Here is a 21270-nt window from a genome sequence, read left to right as displayed (position 1 = left end):
GGGATTGTGTTCCTTCAGCCAGGGGTATCCAAGGACCAGAGGAACATGGGAAGACGGCAGAATGAAGAATGAAATCATCTCCGAATGATTCCCCGACAACAGCATCTTAACCGGTTCAGTCCTCATCGTGATACGTGCCAGACTACTGCCGTTCAGAGTGGTCGCTTCAATGGCTTCCGGCAATTGCTCCTTGGAAAGCCCCAGCTGTTCCACCAACTCGGCATCAAGAAAGCTTCCATCGGCACCTGAATCGATAAAAGCGTTAATCGCTAAGCTCTGATTCCTGTTCATAAGGGTAGCCGGGAAACGGGGTCTGACAGAGGTATTGAGAGGTCGAAACTGGCTCGCTAAAAAGTCCTCCCAACTTTAGCGAGCCGCGCAGTTTGACGACCGCCGGGAACAGGTGGCGAGGTAATGTCCCGAACCACCACAGTAGAGGCAACAGTTAGTCCTACGTCTGAGTTGGCGTTCCTCCTTGGTTAACCCGTGCCGCCCTACTTGCATTGGTTCAGAATCGGGAGACAGGACCTCTCCACTAATCCTGTGTGGTGGACGATGATCGACGTATTCTGGTCCAATCCCCGACCCGACTGGAACCTGAGAAGCTGATCGATTGGACGGAACCCATTGCTTCTCCCTCCTTCGCTCTCGGACTCGATTATCCACCCGAATAGACAAGGCTACCAAGCTGTCCAGGTCACTAGGCTCCGGATAGGAGATCAACTCATCCTTGAGCTGCTCCGACAGACCCTGGTAAAAGGCCGCTTGCAGAGACTCCTCATTCCACCCACTCTCCACAGCCAACGTCTTGAACTCGATCACGAAGTCGGCCACGCTGCGAGTTCCTTGGCGAAGCGAAAACAGGCGCCTAGCTGCGTCCCTCCCTCGGACGGAATGGTCGAAGAGCTTCCTCATCTCGGCCGTGAACCCCTGGTATGAAGCCATGCAGGGGTCTTGTCGTTCCCAAACGGCTGAAGCCCACTCCAGCGCTCGACCACGCAGCAACTCAATCACAAAGGCTATCCTAGCCTTGTCTGTGGCATAAGAGTAGGGCTGTAGATCGAACACTAACCCACACTGCATAAGGAAAGAACGGCATCTTCCCAGCTCCCCCTCATATTTATCCGGCGTCGGAACCTTGGGCTCACGGAAGGACACAGCTCCAGAAGCGGCAGGCGAGATGGGTGAAACCGGTAGTGGATCCTCCACCGGAAACTTGCACTGGTTCTGGACCTCCGTCAGACCGGTAGAAAGGTTCCGAACGGCCAACGCGATCTCCTGTAGCTCCGTGCTATGATGGCCCAACATCTTCTCCTGATGGGTAATGGCATGGCGAACAGAGTCCAGGTCCGCTGGGTTCATTACGGGCCGGATCGTTCTGTCACGGTTTACTAAGCCAGAACCCAGAAGCAGACCAGGACAAGGTAGGTTGAAACAAAGGTGAGTGTTTATTTAATAGATCCACGAGTGAGGCTGAATAATCCAGGGAACAGAGCGGGTGTCGTGGATGGGTTGTTGAGGGTGCAGTGGTAGGTCCAGTAATGGCTCGGCAGCCGCCCGACCATCAGGCAGAGGTTGGATGAAGGTTCCGGATGAGTGACTGCAGATGGAACAAAACGGAGGTAAGTACAAAACAAGCAAACAAGGTGCAAAACAACAAAACTAACGCTACATGCTCTAAGGCTGATCCACTGATAAACATACTGTTCATGGCTAACGATCCGGCAGGGAATGGATGTTAGGACAGAGCCTAAGAAGGGTGATGATCAGGACCAGGTGTGCAGATTGCTGATGGGATGCAGGTGCGGAAATCAAGAGAGCTCCCGCCTAGCAACGTTGCCCGGCAACCAGGCAGGGAGCGTTCCAGAACCCTCGGGAAACTGGAGATCCCGAGCAGAAAAACTAGTAACACAGACAGGAACCGACTCAAACTGCAGGGTTCGTTACAGCATTGCATCAATTGCATTGAATTCTGTATGCCATTAGTTTCATTACTGATTGGCCCAGGCAGATTCCAATCACTAACCTTTGCTGCTCCTCCTCCAACCGGATCAGAGCATTTTCCAGGTCGCCGCATGGATCCACCTCTTCTCGATGGTGACTGTTGCTGGACATATCACAACGACCCTAAAGGGAAATAAGAATGACAGTTATGCATCAGATGTGAATTGCAGATTAACTCAATACTTTTACTAAATGGCATGGTTAGTTGTTTCAGAATGTCTCCATAGTGGTGTAGCACAGTACGAACACTCAGTCTGTGCAGCTCCAGCTCCGAGGACTTCTCCACTAGAGTCTGCTCTAGATCTCCACACCTCTTCTTGTACTGCAGGACCTGGAGGGGAGGACACAGTGAGGTGATCTGCTCTCTGACTGGTAACATAATATAGATTACATTAGTTAATCAGCATCAGGTCCCTATTTGTCACCATAAAATGTTTTAATTCTTAGTAGGAGAGTCTGTAAGGCAGTGATGTCATACAGGAAGACATCTATGAGGTTCATGAACTCACTTCCCAAATTAAAACCGTAATAAAACACAGCCATTACCTGTTTTGTGTTCATTTGTGTGTTCTTCAATAAAAATAAAGTAAAAAAACAAAAACACGCCATTAGGCTCAACCTGTTGACCACAGAGGGTTGGCAGACAATTACAGGCCTACAAATGAACTAGTAAAACAACCTTTACCCTCCAAATAAAATAGAGGTGAATGGAAACACACGCATCATAGTGTGATACCTTCGCCTGCAGCTTCTGCACCAGCTGAGCCTGTCTCTGCTGGCCCTCCTGGTAGGCTGTGAGTTTACGCTTGTAGGCCGCCTGCTCCTCATCCAGACATTTGCGCAGGTCCACGTTCTGCTGAGCCAGGCTGGGAGACTCTGGTGAATCCTGGTCCCCGTCACCCGTCTCCAGGCGGAGCGCATGCTCTAGCTATATAGATTAAAACACATAACAGAGAGGTTGGGGGGTTGATGTGGCACAGGGGGGGTCACAGACTTACCCTTCAGAGTACTAGAACTCTGACTGATATGTAACCACTGTTGCTTACTGTCTTTCTTTGGGATTGCCAGGTATGCTATGTGGTCTGCCCTAGAAAGTAAAATAACATGCTGAAATTTTTAACCATAATTCTCTGTTACAAATGCATAATTATTGCATGGTGCAAGATGGTTCCATTTGCATCTATTTAACCATATCTGAACAAAATGGTTTCTTAGCGGGCTCTGTGATTGAGGAGTTGTAAGCAGCACTAATGAATGTTCCTGGCCTCCAGGCCCGGCTCCAGGATGACATGCCTGAGGGGGCATTTTAAATCCATGTGGGGGGGCACAACTAGTATTGCTTTAGAGCCTTAATAAAACAAGGTAGATTGGACCTACTACGACATACAAGTGTTACCTAAATGCAGCCGTAGCTGCCGTAGGCCTACACCTAATTTGCGCCTACCAACACGCACAGATCAGCTCAACAGGATGAGCACCACTAGGCAATCAAAGATTCTTACAGGCTTCATAGCTTAAACTTCAATTATTAGAACTGTACGCTACATTTCTGTTGAATTTGTGACACTATGCAATGAGCGTAAATCTACAGTAAGCCAAGCCTAAGTGCATATTCTATATAGCTGATGTGAAATTTCCTACATGACAGTAGTCAATTTGAATCTGCCACGGATAAGAGTAAATGCCCATTCAGAGAGCAACACACACATGCTATAGCAAGAGAGCAGGGAGGGGGCGAAAAGGAGACCGCCGTTTTCATAGTATTGACATCAGCTTTACAGTAGCCTATCACACAACAACTGTATATAAAGCAAATTAATAATAACAGAGCGAACGTTTGCCTTCTTCTTTTAGTAGGCTACACACGGTATTGGTCCTATACTACTGCGACATACAAAATGTAAAAACATGTAGGCCCTGTACCTTTTGCAGAATATCAGTCTGTCCCTGATGTTTTTCCTGGAGAGAAGTGGCTTCTTCGCTGCCCTTCTTGACACCAGGCCATCCTCCAAAAGTCTTTGCCTCACTGTGCGTGCAGATGCACTCACACCTGCCTGCTGAGCAAGCTCTGCACGGGTTGTGCCCCGATCCTGCAGCTGAATCAACTTTAGGAGATGGTCCTGGCGCTTGCTGGACTTTCTTGGGCGCCCTGAAGCATTCTTCATAACAATTGAACCTCTCTCCTTGAAGTTCTTGATGATCCAATAAATGGTTGATTTAGGTGCAATCTTACTAGCAGCAATATCCTTGCCTGTGAAGCCCTTTTTGTGCAAAGCAATGATGACGGCACGTGTTTCCTTGCAGGTAACCATGGTTAATAGAGGAAGAACAATGATTTCACCCTCCTTTTAAAGCTTCCAGTCTGTTATTCTAACTCAATCAGCATGACAGAGTGATCTCCAGCCTTGTCCTCGTCAACACTCTCACCTGTGTTAACGAGAGAATCACTGACATGATGTCAGCTGTTCCTTTTGTGGCAGGGCTGAAATGCAGTGGAAATGTTTTTTGGGGGATTAAGTTCATTTTCATGGCAAAGAGGGACTTTGCAATTAATTGCAATTAATATGATCACTCTTCATAACATTCTGGAGTATATGCAAATTGCCATCATAAAAACTGAGGCAGCAGACTTTGTGAAAATTAATATTTGTGTAATTCTCAAAACTTTTGACCACGACTGTACACAACAACTGTCATTTTGCACACAAGAAAGCACGCAATGTTGAAGAGAAGCCCCATGAAGACTAGTAGCCCAAGATCCGATCATTAAAACAGCACACACCGTTGATTCAGGACCACGGACAGAAGGCTACCACCAGTCAGCGCGATGAAAGGATGCTCTGCCAATTTCAGCACCACTGAAGTGGACAGCCAGGACAATAAGATTAAAGAGTCAGGGCTCACCCCAGAGGACAACCTATAGGCTACATTGGTCACTGTCCCTATACCCTTAAAATAACGCAAAGCTGTATATCTATCAATAGCAATTAGACCCACAAAAACCAAGCAATGACATTAAGAATCACAGATAAATCTAACCTGCATTGAAGTAAAAAAACAAGTCCTAAAGTAACTATACATTACATTCAGAAATCTGCCAAACAACCAGGCTTACATGAGGGAAAACCAAGGAATTAATCATAATGCTGACCCACGGTGCTTTCAACTACATACTCTTGTTTTACTCATGAGTCTCTGTAGTTTGCTTGGAGCTGGTGTGCTCGTGCCCTGGCATGCCTCCCAAAGCTTTTCGAATTCAGCATCACATCGCAGTTTTTCAACGCACCCATACGTACTGCAGACAAGTTTGACACTGGTGTGCAGATAAGTAGCTCAGACTGCAGTAACTTGTTAGGAGGGTCGAGGAGCCCCAGGATTTTGTGAGTCATGTTAGCAATAAACTTAAAGCTCGGCTCTGTCACTGCTTTCAATAAGTCTGTGGCCTTAAGTCTCACATCTGTGCCATATGCGCGAGTAGATTCTATTTCACCAAGCATCTCTGTGATGCTGTCACTTGATTGGACTGGCCACCGTGGCGAGGTGGCCAGTCCATCTCTGATTAAGAATTATTTCCAGTTTTCCCCCAGTGTACTGTGCAGCCACCGTGGGTTTCCAAAAAGAAATTGTACACAGAGCTACACACATTGAAAAAGTCCTCTATTGCCTCCTCAGACGACATAGCGTGCACCACAACCAAATGCAGACCTTGAACCAGGTGCTTTAAAAAGGCCTGCTTTCTCCCACTTAAAATGCGGCTCGGGTAAGTGTCAAGACAAACCTGCGCTGGTTCCTCATCACAGAGGTCCTCAGGTGCCAGTGGCTGGGGTAACGGAGGTGCAGGGGCTTGTTGTGATGTTAACCTCATGCTGATGGTGCTAGGCATGGCTTTTCTCGGTCTTGTTGGTCAGCAGGCGGCGTGGGGTATGGGCGGGTATTGCATTTGCTGCTAGGCTCCTCTACCTCGGTGGTCAGGCTTGCAGGCTGCTCGTTGAGCTCGGAATCGGTATCGACATACTGGTCCTCATGTTCAGCCGCATTTAGTAAGGCTAAATTCTAACGCCATACTACTGAGCCCCCCCTCTGGCCTGACCCCCCTCTCTTCCCCACTAAAGCCCCTGTTTACAATCACCAGGGGTGTCAAACGTCATAGCAACATGCCACTTCACTTCATTCCAGTCCTAGTAACCAAGGAGACGGACTAAATTATCCCGAGCAGACAAATAAAATAATGAAAGGAAAATTGAGAAAGGGGTACATTGGTAATTGTTATATGTGTCTGTCAAATGTCCGTGTGACTGTGGCCTGCTTGGTCTTTACAGTGCCTGGTGTATGGCAACACCACCTACTATTGCTTTACGGGAAAGATTGGAGACCACAATGGTGGGTCAAGCATTTAAACCCACCACATTTACAGCCTCTCGCAGTCAGGTTAGTGTAGTACTACAACCAGCCCAAATAAATAATAAATACATCTCCCTCACTAACTTTAAGCATCAGTTGTCAGAGCACCTTACCGATCACTGCACCTGTCACACCCTGGCCTTAGTTATCTTTGTTTTCACTATATTTTAGTTAGGTCAGGGTGTGACATGGTGAAGTATGTGTTTTGGTTTGTCTAGGGGTTTGTAGGTTTATGGGGTAATGTCTTGTCTAGGTGTTTGTATGTTGATGGCTGCCTGGATTGGTTCTCAATTGGAGACAGCTGTGGTTTATTGTCTCTAATTGGGAGCCATATTTAAGGCAGCCATGGGCATCATGTGTTGGTGGGTAATTGTCTATGTTGAACGTTTGTTGCTTGTCTGTGCACTTACGTTATTTAGCTTCACGGTCGTTTGTTGTTTTGTTAGTTTTGGATAGTGTTCGGTTTCGTGTTTTTTCTCTCTTCCAAAATAAAGAGATGTATTTTGCACACGCTGCGCCTTGGTCCAATATCTCACAAGAAGACGATCGTGACAGAATTACCCACCATCAAAGGACTAGCGGCGTGTCCAGGAGCCAAGGGTCTGGACATGGGAGGAGATTTTGGAAGGTAAAGGGTCTTGGACTTGGGAGGAAATCCTGGATGGGATGGATCGACGGCCATGGTGTGAAACAGTGGAGAGGCGACTGAGAGAGGAGCAACGGCGTCAGCAGGGCCATCGTCGGAAGGACGAGAGGCAACCCCAAAAAGTTTTTTGGGGGGGCACATGGCTTGGGCGGCTGGGCAGCAGGAGGCTGCCACAGGGAGACGTGGAGAGAAGGCTACCGGTTTACGGGAGCCATTGGCGAGTAGAGGGAGGGAAGCAGTTGAGGCACGGCGTAAGAGACTGAGGTGTGTTACCAGTCCGGTCCGGCCCGTTCCTGATCCCCGGTTAAGGCCAGTGGTGTGTGTTCCCAGTACGGACCGGCCTGTTCCTACTCCACGCATCAAGCCCACGGTGTGCGTCGCCAGTCCAGCCCGGCCGGTTCCTGCTCCACGTACGAAGCCTACGGTGAACGTCGCCAGCCCAGCCCGGCCTGTTCCTGCTCAACGCACAAAGCCTACGGTGTGCGTCGCCAGCCCAGCCCGGCCTGTTCCTGCTCCACGTACGAAGCCTACGGTGTGCGTGGCCAGCCCAGCCCGGCCTGTTCCTGCCACTCGCACCAAACCTACGGTGCGCGTCGCCAGCCCGGTCCGGCCTGTTCCTGCCACCCGCACCAAGTCTACGGTGCGCGTCGCCAGCCCGACCCGGCCTGTTCCTGCCACTCGCACCAAACCTACGGTGCGCGTCGCCAGCCCGGTCCGGCCTGTTCCTGCTCCCCGCACTAGCCCTGAGATGCGTGTCCTCAGCCCGGGACCACCAGTTCCGGCACCACGCACTAGGCCTTATGTGCGTCCCCAGGGTCCAGCATGCCCTGTTCCTTCTCCCCGCACTAGCCCTGAGATGCGTGTCCTCAGCCCGGTACCTCCAGTTCCGGCACCACGCACCAGGCCTATAGTGCATCTCGGCCGGCCAGAGTCTGCTGGCTGCCCAACGGCGCCTGAACTGCCCGTCTGCCCAACGGCGCCTGAACTGCCCGTCTGCCCAACGGCGCTTGAACTGCCCGTCTGCCCAACGGCGCCTGAACTACCCGTCTGTACTGAGCCTGCTAAGCCGCCCGTCTGCCATGAGCCTTCAGAGCCGTCCGCCAGACCGGAGCCGCTAAAGCCTTCCGCCAGACAGGAGCCGCTAGAGCCTTCCGCCAGACAGGAGCAGCCGAAGCCTTCCGCCAGACAGGAGCAGCCAGAGCCTTCCGCCAGACAGGATCAGCCAGAGCCTTCCGCCAGACAGGAGCAGCCAGAGCCTTCCGCCAGCCATGAGCAGCCAGAGCCTTCAGCCAGCCATGAGCAGCCAGATCCGTCAGCCAGCCATGAGCAGCCAGATCCGTCAGCCAGCCATGAGCAGCCAGATCCGTCAGCCTGCCATGAGCAGCCAGATCCGTCAGCCAGCCATGAGCAGCCAGATCCTTCAGCCAGCCATGAGCAGCCAGATCCGTCAGCCAGCCATGAGCAGCCAGATCCGTCAGCCAGCCATGAGCAGCCAGATCCGTCAGCCAGCCATGAGCAGCCAGATCCGTCAGCCAGCCATGAGCCGTCCAGCCAGGATCCGCCAGAGCCAGCCAGCCAGGATCCGCCATTCAGTCCGGTGCTGCCCCTTAGCCCGGTGCTGCCCCTTATCCTGGTGCTGCCCCTTAGTCCGGTGCTGCCCCTCAGTCCGGTGCTGCCCCTTAGTCCGGTGCTGCTCCTTATCCTGGTGCTGCCCCTTATCCTGGTGCTGCCCCTTAGTCCGGTGCTGCCCCTTAGTCCGGTGCTGCCCCTTAGTCCGGTGCTGCCCCTTAGTCCGGTGCTGCCCCTTAGTCCGGTGCTGCCTCTTAGTCCGGTGCTGCCCCTTAATCCAGTGGGGTTAAGTTGGAGGGTGGTCATTTGGAGGAGGCTACGAAAGCGGGTAGTGACTATGGTGGGGTGGGGACCACGACCAGTGCCAGAGCCGCCACCGTGGACAGACGCCCACCCAGACCCTCCCCTAGACTTTATGCAGGTGCGCCCGGAGTTCGCACCTTAAGGGGGGGGTTATGTCACACCCTGGCCTTAGTTATCTTTGTTTTCACTATATTTTAGTTAGGTCAGGGTGTGACATGGTGAAGTATGTGTTTTGGTTTGTCTAGGGGTTTGTAGGTTTATGGGGTAATGTCTTGTCTAGGTGTTTGTATGTTGATGGCTGCCTGGATTGGTTCTCAATTGGAGACAGCTGTGGTTTATTGTCTCTAATTGGGAGCCATATTTAAGGCAGCCATGGGCATCATGTGTTGGTGGGTAATTGTCTATGTTGAACGTTTGTTGCTTGTCTGTGCACTTACGTTATTTAGCTTCACGGTCGTTTGTTGTTTTGTTAGTTTTGGATAGTGTTCGGTTTCGTGTTTTTTCTCTCTTCCAAAATAAAGAGATGTATTTTGCACACGCTGCGCCTTGGTCCAATATCTCACAAGAAGACGATCGTGACAGCACCTGTACACAGCCCATCTGAAATTAGCCCACCCAACTCATCCCCATATTGTTATTTATTTTGCTCATTTGCACCCCAGTATCTCTATTTGCACATAATCTCTTGCACAGTGTTAATACTAATTGTAATTATTTTGCAATATGGCCTATTTATTGCCTTACCTCCATAACTTGCTACATTTGCACACACTGTATATATATTTTCTGTTGTATTTTTTGACTTTATGTTTTGTTTTACCCCATATGTAACTCTGTGTTGTTGTTTTTATCGCACTGCTTTGCTTTATCTTGGCCAGGTCGCAGTTGTAAATGAGAACTTGTTCTCAACTGGCTTACCTGGTTAAATAAAGGTGAAATAAAATAAATAAATAAAAAATAATTAAGAATTGAACTCACTAACTACTCCCCACCAAATGCCTTAATTCTCTCATTCTGAACCTCCATTTTGTTATGTGCTTCACATGCAATCCTGTTATATTTTCCTGGATAATCTAATTGTATCTTTTAATTACTGATCTTCTGCCTCCTCTTCTCTGTCTCTTACCCTCTCGCTGATGGTGTTGTATTTGATGGCCAGCTCATCGCGGTCCGCCCTGCTTTGGGCCAGCAGGTCCTCCAGCCTTCCCAACTCTACCTGCAGCACCCGGTTCTCCTCATGGACAAACATCACTGAGGACATGGCTCCTGGTGCTGGGGTGGGGAGAGAGAGAGTGGCAGACAACCACATGTATTAATGAAGAGCACAGCACTTCATTCAATATTCAGAACACTACTTTGAATGCATCTGTGATATTTTATAATCAGATGGTTGGCCACTCACAGCTCTCGTTGAGGTTCTTGGTGACAATCTCTCGGACCCGTGCAGGTAGACACGTAGTTGGGTCTTCTGGGGAGGCGCCTCGGACCGTCAGCTTCTTCTCCTTAGACAGCACACTCTCCTCCAGCCTCTGGTAAGGAGATACAGACACAGAAGCATTTATAGGAGAGAGAGGGCAAAACACAACGAGAGAGCATGTACAGTGAAGATGGGAGAACAGCTGTTGCAGTCACCTGCTTGAAAAGGTGTGAGGCTATTTGATTATCCTACTGAATGTGAACACTTTTGAATTTACTGTCTGCAATCTCTGTCTCATTTGTGATAGTTCCTCTCCTCAGAGACAGACTAATGCTCAGGGCCCAGCAGAGCACAGTGCCATGAGGACAGGTGGCTTCTCAGCAGTCACTCCTGTCTACCAGAGAGATGTGTTCAGAATAGAACACTGACCTCACACTCTGCAGAGCACACATACATACACTTTCATAACACAACAGAGAGCAGAATTAATGGCATCTCTGTCGAAGTGTCAAACCATCAGCATCCCTAGTGAAGAAGTCTATTGTAATTACAACTAGGCAACATAATTATAAACTTATTGATATTTCTATAATGATTTACAATCAATAATTTACAGGAGAATATCAATACACCCTAAAAACAACGATAAATAGAAGTGCAATCATGCACTGGCCATGACATGACCTGTACTACAAATTCCAATTTGGAATCCGTGTTGGAATTCTCCGTGTCGCTCATTGAGAAACGGTTGATTTTGATCCAAAGACAGCAAGATCTTCAGGGCCGAAAAATAAACGTTTCGCTCCAGTCCCGTGCGCTGGTAGGGTTATCAAATAGGATTAACCGTTGGATTCAGATCCAAATTAACGGATGCACGCGGTTAAATGCGTATCTAAATTAACAACACACTAGCAACTATAAAAATAAAATAATATGTCTGCTGTACAGACAGTCCAGAAAGTTGTGATAGTTCGTTGGAATCCCAGGATTTCTCCCACGTCCCACAGGTGCGTCCTGCTCGGTCCTTCTCTCCAGGACTGTTGGAGAAATATTGAGGACAGGGGGATTAGCAGACTGTAAATTCCCCCTCCCTCCTCCACTCTCCATGAGGAGCACTTTCAATTCGCATTCTTTGCCTGTCCACCCTTGCAGTTTAATTAGATAGCCAGGTCCTTCATAAGATAACTACACTCAATTGCAATGAAATAAAATACAGTATTATTGGATTAAACATTAGCTGCAAATATTGATGGATATCAACAAAATCATTAGGAGGATATTTGTAGGGCACACAATATAGCTTATTTCAAGGCCCTGCACAGTTTTTTAACAAGGCTGTCTGTGTCCATTCGTCAGGCCTATCAGTGATATACACTACCGGTCAAAAGTTTTAGAACACCTACTCATTCAAGGGTTTTTCTTTATTTGTACTATTTTCTACATTGTAGAATAATAGTGAAGACATCAAAACTATGAAATAACACATTTGGAATCATGTAGTAACCAACAAATATTTTATATTTGAGATTATTCAAATAGCCACCCTTTGCCTTGATGACAGCTTTGCACACTCTTGGCATTCTCTCAACCAGCTTCACCTGGAATGCTTTTCCAACAGTCTTGAAGGAGTTCCCACATATGCTGAGCACTTGTTGGCTGCTTTTCCTTCACTCTGTGGTCTGACTCAGACAGTTTTATTTAGCTAACATTAGATAGCTAGCTAGCTACTGTAACTGTTATTGTAGCTTTCTGTTTGTATATAGCTTGCACTTCAATGGCATCCCTCAAGGAGATTTTATTTTATCTTTCCAACCAGGCAAAGTACTATGAACGCACCACTGATCTCAACAAGAGGCTCAACATTCAGAAAAATGCACAATTCAGAGTAACGTTAAGCAGTTAACTTCTATTAGATAACTGGACGGATTTAGCTATGTACAACCATTTTTCAACAACCATTTTCCATCTAGCTAGTTGGTCATCTACATGTTGCTAGCTATACATATAGTTATATGTCTGTCATATTGAGGTATCTAGCTATAAGTTAAACCTGATCAATCAAATGGATAGGTGTAAGCTATTATGGAAATTCCAAATGCCCTTAACTAGGTGTCTTTGCTAGACAGACAGAGAGAGAGAAAGAGGGGGGAGGAAGAAAGTGAGAAAGGATGAAAGTGAGAGTGGGAGTGGGAGAGAGAGGTGGAGAGAGAGAAAGAGAGCGAGAAATGGAGAGAGAGAACAGCAGTGCAAATGTACTTAGACTTGAGTATTTCAACAACCCTTCCAACTTGTAGGCAATCATATGTACCTACGGGGAAGGATGACCAGCCACACAGGAGGGTGATTTTCACTGAGGAGGAGAAGGAGGCTGTGCTGACCGAGATGCATGCTGGCCATTTCAGAGTGAAGCGCATGATTGCCAAAATCAACCTACACTTCTTCTGACGTGGAATTGTCAAGGAGGTGGACAGCTGGGCAAGTGAAATAACCTTTTGTTTATTCTATTATATCTGAAGTTCATATCAGAGAGCACACAACGTTTCAATTTGTCACTTTTTTGCTTAAAGGTCAGTACCCTGTCTAGCATGCCATAAGTTTGAGAGGGTGAAGACCGTGTCACCGGAGTTGAAGCCCATCAAAGTTGTTTCACCATGGCACATGATCGATAAGTGTCCCAATTCAAATTTTGCCCTGATAAGTTGTTTTGTAATGGTTGCTTTATTTGACCAAAGCAGAGTTCAACATTATAGAATGTACAAATATGTAAATCTGCATACTGTATGACACAGATACGGGTAAGAATAAAGTCATCTTCTCTCTAACACTTTAAATGTTAGGGGTGGACCTCTGTGTACCCTTCACGGAATCCAGGAATGGCAAAAGCTGGTGTCTGACGGCGACCAATCACTTTACCAAGTGGGTGGAGGCAATACCCATTAAGATCAGTAAAGGAAGAGAACGTGCTTAACTCTAAATTCCCTTCTGTAACCCATTAAAAAGGGTGCTTGGAACAAAAAATTGATTTTCCTTTTGTATGATACCCATCAAGGACGAGACTGGCGAGGTCACATACAAGGCGATGATGGACATCTTCAACACCCACGGTTCTCCTGAGGTCATCTTGAGTGACCGAGGTCATGAACGCTGGAACAAGGTATGGATGCTATAGGTTATATTCTGTCACCAATGGTTTGATTTATTTTTTACAATTTGTTTTTGTATGGTATTCTTTTTTTACAATTCATTTTTGTTTTTCCATGGTACATAAGCAGACATATTTCAATATCTTACATTGTCAATAGATATAGATTTCCTACCCCCTCCTCCAGGTTTGGTGAATGGACCAACCAGACCCTCAAGACTGCCATGGGCAAGTCCCTTGATGGGTACCAGGAAGGGTGGGAGAACAAACTGAAGGTAATTATCTTTGCACACAACAACAGCATCCAGGCCTCCACCGAGTACGGACGGGAGCCGCAGATGTTGACTGAGGTAAACAATGCAATTGTAAATACAATTATTGCATATACCGTAGTCTTTCAAATTTGTGATTGACTTAGTGTTGTTGTTTGTTTATTGATATTTTTGTATAATGTACTTTCAGATCACTGAAACCCCACCTGATGTGGTGGAAGTTGTCGAACCAGATCAGAACGCCTTCGAGGTCCACCTTCAGGCATCGACTGAGAAGGATGTGGAGGTTTTTGACCAGGTAAAAATGATTGTCTGCTGTTAATATATTTTCTGGCCCTCCAAGAGATATGTAAGAAATGTATCTGTAATATGAAATATAATTACATTTATTCCTGTTATCAGTCAAGGTGAGACTGAACATCGACAAGACGCAGGAGAAACAGTAGGAGGGGGACCAAGTGCTACGACATCCGGGCGAATTACTTGGTTTGGAAGAAGCATGAAAGGAAGGCGAAACCTGGGAAACTTCGCTGTTCTTTCGCTCCTAGCTGGGGTCACCATCTGTTAAGGTGAATATAAAACATCTCAGATTGCACACAAAATAACCTGAAGCTAGTTGTAGTTTTCCTAACACTAATATTTTTATCTTTGTCTTCCTAGGGTTACCTCGGTGGAAGCCAACAATCTTCTCCAGTTGGAGCAGTTGGATGGTCGACCACTGAAAGCACTGACACCCTCCACGTCGGTGAAGCCCAATAGTAGTTCCAAGTAATGTTTTCATTATATTAGCTAAACAAAACTTGTTTAAATAGAGAAATTGTTGCGGAAATCAGCCTTGTTTGCATAGCGATGATGAAAAGAACGTCATTTAGGCTGTAATAATCTCCAAAATTCGAATCATTAGGTCATCACACTGTTGATATAGCATCGGACACTAATAGTTTATCGAATCCCATTGTGACGCAGAGGGAGACACTTTTTGGCCGGGGGACATTATTTGGCATGACAGGCCCTCTTGTGGTTTCCCGGCAGTGCTGCATTGTATGGAGGAAAGTGTAGTAGATACTATTGAGCATGATCAGCATTTGAACCTTTGTGAATAAGTTAAATTGGAAACATAGTATTAGGTTAATCATAATGCATACATTATGGCCTACAACTAAGGGCACAGCATTTGTCCTGTACTGTGCGCCTCCCATAGTCTGTTCTGGACTTGGGGACTGTGATGAGACCTCTGGTGGCATGTCTTGTGGGGTATGCATGGGTGTCCGAGCTGTGTACCAGTAGTTCAAACCGACAGCTCGATGCATTCAACATGTCAATACCTCTCACAAATACAAGTAGTGATGAAGTCAATCTCTCCTCCACTTTGAGCCAAGAGAGATTGATGTTAGCTCTCTATGTACATCCAAGGGATAGCTATGCTGCCCTGTTCTGAGCCAATTGAAATTTTACTAAGTCCCTCTTTGTGACACCTGACCACACGACTGAACAGTAGTCCATGTGCGACAAAACTAGGGCCTGTAGTACCCGCCTTATTGATAGTGCTGTTAAGAATGCAGAGCAGCGCTTTATTATGGAAAGACTTCTCCCCATCCTAGCTACTTTTGTATCAATAGGTTTTGACAATGACAGTTTACAATCCAGGGTTACTTCAAGCAGTTTAGTCTCCTCAACTTGCTCAATTACCACATTATTCATTAAAATATTTAGTTGAGGTTTAGCCTTTAGTGAATGATTTGTCCCAAATACAATGCTTTTAGTTTTTGAAATATTTAGAACTTATTCCTTGCCACCCACTCTGAAACTAGCTGCAGCTCTTTGTTAAATGTTGCAGTCAATTCAGTTGCTGTGGTAGCTGATGTGTATAGTGTTGAGTCATCCACATACATAGACACACTGGCTTTGGCATGTCGTTAGTAAAGATTGAAAAAAGTAAGGGGCCTAGACAGCTGCCCTGGGGAATTCCTAATTCTAACTGGATTTTGTTGGAGGCTTCCATTAAAGAACACCCTCTGTTTTCTGTTAGACAGGTACAGTGGGGGAAAAAAAGTATTTAGTCAGCCACCAGTTGTGCAAGTTCTCCCACTTAAAAAGATGAGAGAGGCCTGTAATTTTCATCATAGGTACACGTCAACTATGACAGACAAATTGAGGAAAAAAAATCCAGAAAATCACATTGTAGGATTTTTAATGAATTGATTTGCAAATTATGGTGGAAAATAAGTATTTGGTCACCTACAAACAAGCAAGATTTCTGGCTTTCAAAGACCTGTGACAACTTCTTTAAGAGGCTCCTCTGTCCTCCACTCGTTACCTGTATTAATGGCACCTGTTTGAACTTGTTATCAGTATAAAAGACACCTGTCCACAACCTCAAACAGTCACACTCCAAACTCCACTATGGCCAAGACCAAAGAGCTGTCAAAGGACACCAGAAACAAAATTGTAGACCTGCACCAGGCTGGGAAGACTGAATCTGCAATAGGTAAGCAGCTTGGTTTGAAGAAATCAACTGTGGGAGCAATTATTAGGAAATGGAAGACATACAAGACCACTGATAATCTCCCTCGATCTGGGGCTCCACGCAAGATCTCACCCCGTGGGGTCAAAATGATCACAAGAACGGTGAGCAAAAATCCCAGAACCACACGGGGGGACCTAGTGAATGACCTGCAAAGAGCTGGGACCAAAGTAACAAAGCCTACCATCAGTAACACACTATGCCGCCAGGGACTCAAATCCTGCAGTGCCAGACGTGTCCCCCTGCTTAAGCCAGTACATGTCCAGGCCCATCTGAAGTTTGCTAGAGTGCATTTGGATGATCCAGAAGAGGATTGGGAGAATGTCATATGGTCAGATGAAACCAAAATATAACTTTTTGGTAAAAACTCAACTCGTCGTGTTTGGAGGACAAAGAATGCTGAGTTGCATCCAAAGAACTCCATACCTACTGTGAAGCATGGGGGTGGAAACATCATGCTTTGGGGCTGTTTTTCTGCAAAGGGACCAGGACGACTGATCCGTGTAAAGGAAAGAATGGATGGGGCCATGTATCATGAGATTTTGAGTGAAAACCTCCTTCCATCAGCAAGGGCATTGAAGATGAAACGTGGCTGGGTCTTTCAGCATGACAATGATCCCAAACACACCGCCCGGGCAACGAAGGAGTGGCTTCGTAAGAAGCATTTCAAGGTCCTGGAATGGCTTAGCCAGTCTCCAGATCTCAACCCCATAGAAAATCTTTGGAGGGAGTTGAAAGTCTGTGTTGCCCAGCGACAGCCCCAAAACATCACTGCTCTAGAGGAGATCTGCATGGAGGAATGGGCCTGCAATACCAGCAACAGTGTGTGAAAACCTTGTGAAGACTTACAGAAAACGTTTGACCTGTGTCATTGCCAACAAAGGGTATATAACAAAGTATTGAGAAACTTTTGTTATTGACCAAATACTTATTTTCCACCATAATTTGCAAATAAATTCATTAAAAATCCTACAATGTGATTTTCTGGATTTTTTTTCCTCATTTTGTCTGTCATAGTTGACGTGTACCTATGATGAAAATTACAGGCCTCTCTCATCTTTTTAAGTGGGAGAACTTGCACAATTGGTGGCTGACTAAATAGTTTTTTTCCCCCACTGTAACTCTTTATCCACAATATAGCAGGTTATGTAAAGCCATAACACATACGTTTTTCCAGCAATAGACTATGATCGATAATGTCAAAAGCCACACTGAAGTCTAACAAAACAGCCCCCACAATCTTTTTATCATCAATTTCTCTCAGCCAATCATCAGTCATTTGTGTAAGTGCTATGTTTGTTGAATGTCCTTCCCTATAAGCGTGCTGAAAGTCTGTTGTCAATTTGTTTACAGTAAAAGAGCATTGTATCTGGTCAAACAATTTTTTCCAAAAGTTTACAAAAAGTGTTGATAACAGGCTGATTGGTCAGCTATTTGAGCCAGTAAAGGGGGCTTTACTATCCTTAGGTAGGGGAATAACTTCCGCTTCCCTCCAGGCCTGAGGGCACACACTTTCTAGTAGGCTTAAATTGAAGATATGACAAATAGGAGTGGCAATATCGTCCGTAATTTTCCATCCAAGTTGTCAGACCCTGTTGGCTTGTCATTGTTGATAGAAAACAAAACAATTAGCCTCTTCCACACTTACTTTATGGAATTCAAAGTCACAATGCTTGTCTTTCATAATTTGGTCAGATATACTTGGATGTGTAGTGTCTGCGTTTGTTGCTGGCATGTCATGCCTAAGTTTGCTAATCTTGCTAATGAAAAAATTATTAAAGTAGTTGGCAATATCAGTGGGTTTTGTGATGAATGAGCCATCTGATTCAATGAATGATGGAGCGGAGTTTGCCTTTTTGCCCAAAATGTCATTTAAGGTGCTCCAACGCTTTTTACCACCATTCTTTATGTTATCTTTGTTTCATAGTGTAGTTTCTTCTTTTTATTAAGTTTAGTCTCTTGATTTCTCAATTTGCAGTACATTTGCCAAATCAGTTGAACAGCCAGACCTATTTGCCATTTATTTTGCCACATCCCTCTCAACCATAACATTTTTCAATTCCTCATCAATCCACGGGGATTTAACAGTTTTTACAGTCATTTTCTTAATGGGTGCATGCTTATTAGTAACTGGGATAAGCAATTTCATAAATGTGTCAAGTGTCTGGTTGCTCCTCATTACACACCACGGACCAACAAATATTATTTACATAAAACACATAGGAATTGCTACAAATGTATTGTATGACCTCTTATACACTATATTAGGCCCAGCCTTTGGAACTTTGGTTTTCCTAGATTTGGCTACTATAGTGATCACTACAGTGCCTTGCAAAAGTATTCATCCCCCTTGGCGTTTTTTCTATTTTGTTGCATTACAACCTGTAATCTAAATTGATTTTTATTTGGATTTCATGTAATGGACATACACAAAATAGTCCAAATTGGTGAAGTGAAATGAAAAAAATAACTTGTTTCAAAAAATTCTAAAAAATAAATAACGGAAAAGTGGTGTGTGCAAATGTATTCACCCCCTTTGCTATGAAGCCCTTAAATAAGATCTGGTGCAACCAATTACCTTTAGAAGTCACATAATGAGTTAAATAAAGTCCACCAGTGTGCATTCTAAGTGTCACATGATCTGTCACATGATCTCAGTATATATACACACACCTGTTCTGAAAGGCCCCAGAGTTTGCAACACCACTAAGCAAGGGGCACCACCAAGCAAGCGGCACCATGAACACCAAGGAGCTCTCCAAACAGGTCAGGGACAAAGTTGTGGAGAAGTACAGATCAGGGTTGGGTTATAAAAATATATCAGAAACTTTGAACATCCCACGGAGCACCATTAAATCCATTATAAAAAAATTGAAAGAATATGGTACCACAACAAACCTGCCAAGAGAGGGCCGCCCACCAAAACTCACAGACCAGGGAAGGAGGGCATTAATCAGAGAGACAACAAAGAGACCAAAGATAACCCTGAAGGAGCTGCAAAGCTGTCCATAGGACCACATTAAGCTGTACACTCCACAGAGCTGGGCTTTACGGAATAGTGGCCAGAAAAAATACATTGTTTAAAGAAAAAAATAAGCAAACATGTTTGGTGTTCGCCAAGAGCCATGTGGGAGACTCCCCAAACATATGGAAGAAGGTACTCTGGTCAGATTAGACTAAAATTGAGCTTTTTGGCCATCAAGGAAAACGCTATGTCTGGCGCAAACCCAACACCTCTCATCACCCCGAGAACACCATCCCCACAGTGAAGCATGGAGGTGGCAGCATCATGCTGTGGGGATGTTTTTCATCGGCAGGGACTGGGAAACTGGTCAGAATTGAAGGAATTATGGATTGCGCTAAATACAGGGACATTCTTGAGGGAAACCTGTTTCAGTCTTCCAGAGATTTGAGACTGGGACGGAGGTTCACCTTCCAGCAGAACAATGACCCTAAGCATACTGCTAAAGCAACACTCGAGTGGTTTAAGGGGAAACATTTAAATGTCTTGGAATGGCCTAGTCAAAGCCCAGACCTAAATCCAATTGAGAATCTGTGGTAGACTTAATGATTGCTGTACACCAGCGGAACCCATCCAACTTGAAGGAGCTGGAGCAGTTTTGCCTTGAAGAATGGGCAAAAATCTCAGTGGCTAGATGTGCCAAGCTTATAGCGACATACCCAAAGAGACTTGCAGCTGTAATTGCTGCAAAAGGTGGCTCTACAAAGTATTGACTTTGGGGGGGTGAATAGTTATGCACGCTCAAGTTCAGTTTTTGTTGTCTTATTTCTTGTTTGTTTCACCCCAAAAAATATTTTGCATCTTCAAAATTGGTAGGCATTAAAAATCCATTTTAATTCCAGGTTGTAAGGCAACAAAATAGGAAAAATGCTCACGCGCCTCACCCCGTTTGAGCTAGAGTCCTGAATATCCGTATATAGGCCCCTCTCCTCACAAGGAACCTCAAGGGCCTTCTATCAATTAGATTAGCTAACTCCTCCGTCCTCTCTTCGGCTCCTTTTAAAAAAAGGTATTGAGGAGAGGCAGCGAGGAGATGGAATATGGACGAAAATGTGCTTGTATGAAATGAGACAGTCCTTCTACACTCGCGCGTCATCAGAAAAATGACGTTTACAGAGGTGCATCCCAAAATAGATGTGTAGAGTGATTAAAAACAAATTAAGTTAGTTTTGCAAGACAATGTAGATAAAATGATAACTAGCATATTGTTTTTAAACGTGTGCATGGTTTCCTCCTCCGACAATACAACAGCTGATTCAAAGGGGGTGTGGCAGATAAAAACTATTCCGCGGTAGGAAACACTTGTGCTTCCTCGCCAAAAGTAGGCTATCGAGGAGGGGAGGACCATCCTCCGTTTGACTACTAACAAATTGACACACACCTCGACCTCTCATCAGTTTTCCAGGGTTATGGAGGAGAGAGGACAGACTTTTACCCAAACGAGACAACCACAAGGACGCATAAGGTCCACCATGATGGATTTTCCGCCATTTAGAATTTTGTTAAAAACACATAGAACGCTACACCTCTGGCAACGAATGACCGATCTGCACAAAACTTGATACATGGCATCTATGGACCAAGGTCTCACAATGCATGTTTTTCCAGGCTATCATCTCAAACATGGCCACTACTGACCAATAAACATTCAAATGCTTTTAAAATCAGACACGGTTATTCGTAATGAAACAGAAATGTGATACACATGTTCCAAACACTGTCAAGACTCAACAAGAACAAATCAGATCCACCACATGGTGGTGCTATAACAAGCATACATTTATATATCTTGATCTGTTTGACTCAGAGTCATGGCATTTGGCACACATGCTCAGCGATGTGAGTCTAGCTAACCTGTATAGGATGGTTGTTTGGCCTCATGGTGGTGCTGTTAGACAGGAAAAGCCATTCATACAAGCTCATTGGCTTATAACGGCAATGTTGTTTGACCTAGAGTCTATAAGACATGG

At 45.5% G+C, this 21270-nt stretch overlaps 1 protein-coding gene across 1 annotated transcript in view; it reads right to left on the bottom strand.

Annotated features, from left to right (window-relative positions):
• The window catches only part of LOC121578784 (rootletin-like), a 31116-nt gene extending 19757 nt beyond the window's left edge, over positions 1–11359 (bottom strand). The window contains 6 exon segments of the mRNA XM_041893164.2: positions 2027–2127; positions 2252–2335; positions 2741–2932; positions 10050–10195; positions 10326–10452; positions 11025–11359. Of these exon segments, the coding sequence (XP_041749098.2) occupies positions 2027–2127; positions 2252–2335; positions 2741–2932; positions 10050–10195; positions 10326–10452; positions 11025–11078 (704 nt within the window). The 5' untranslated portion in view covers positions 11079–11359.
• Between the last annotated feature and the right edge of the window lie 9911 nt (positions 11360–21270).

This window comes from Coregonus clupeaformis, chromosome 12, assembly GCF_020615455.1.
Source record: "Coregonus clupeaformis isolate EN_2021a chromosome 12, ASM2061545v1, whole genome shotgun sequence".
Classification (NCBI taxonomy): domain Eukaryota; kingdom Metazoa; phylum Chordata; class Actinopteri; order Salmoniformes; family Salmonidae; genus Coregonus; species Coregonus clupeaformis.
The sequence above is the reverse complement of the archived record's forward strand: the minus strand, read 5'-3'. Positions and strand labels throughout refer to the sequence as shown.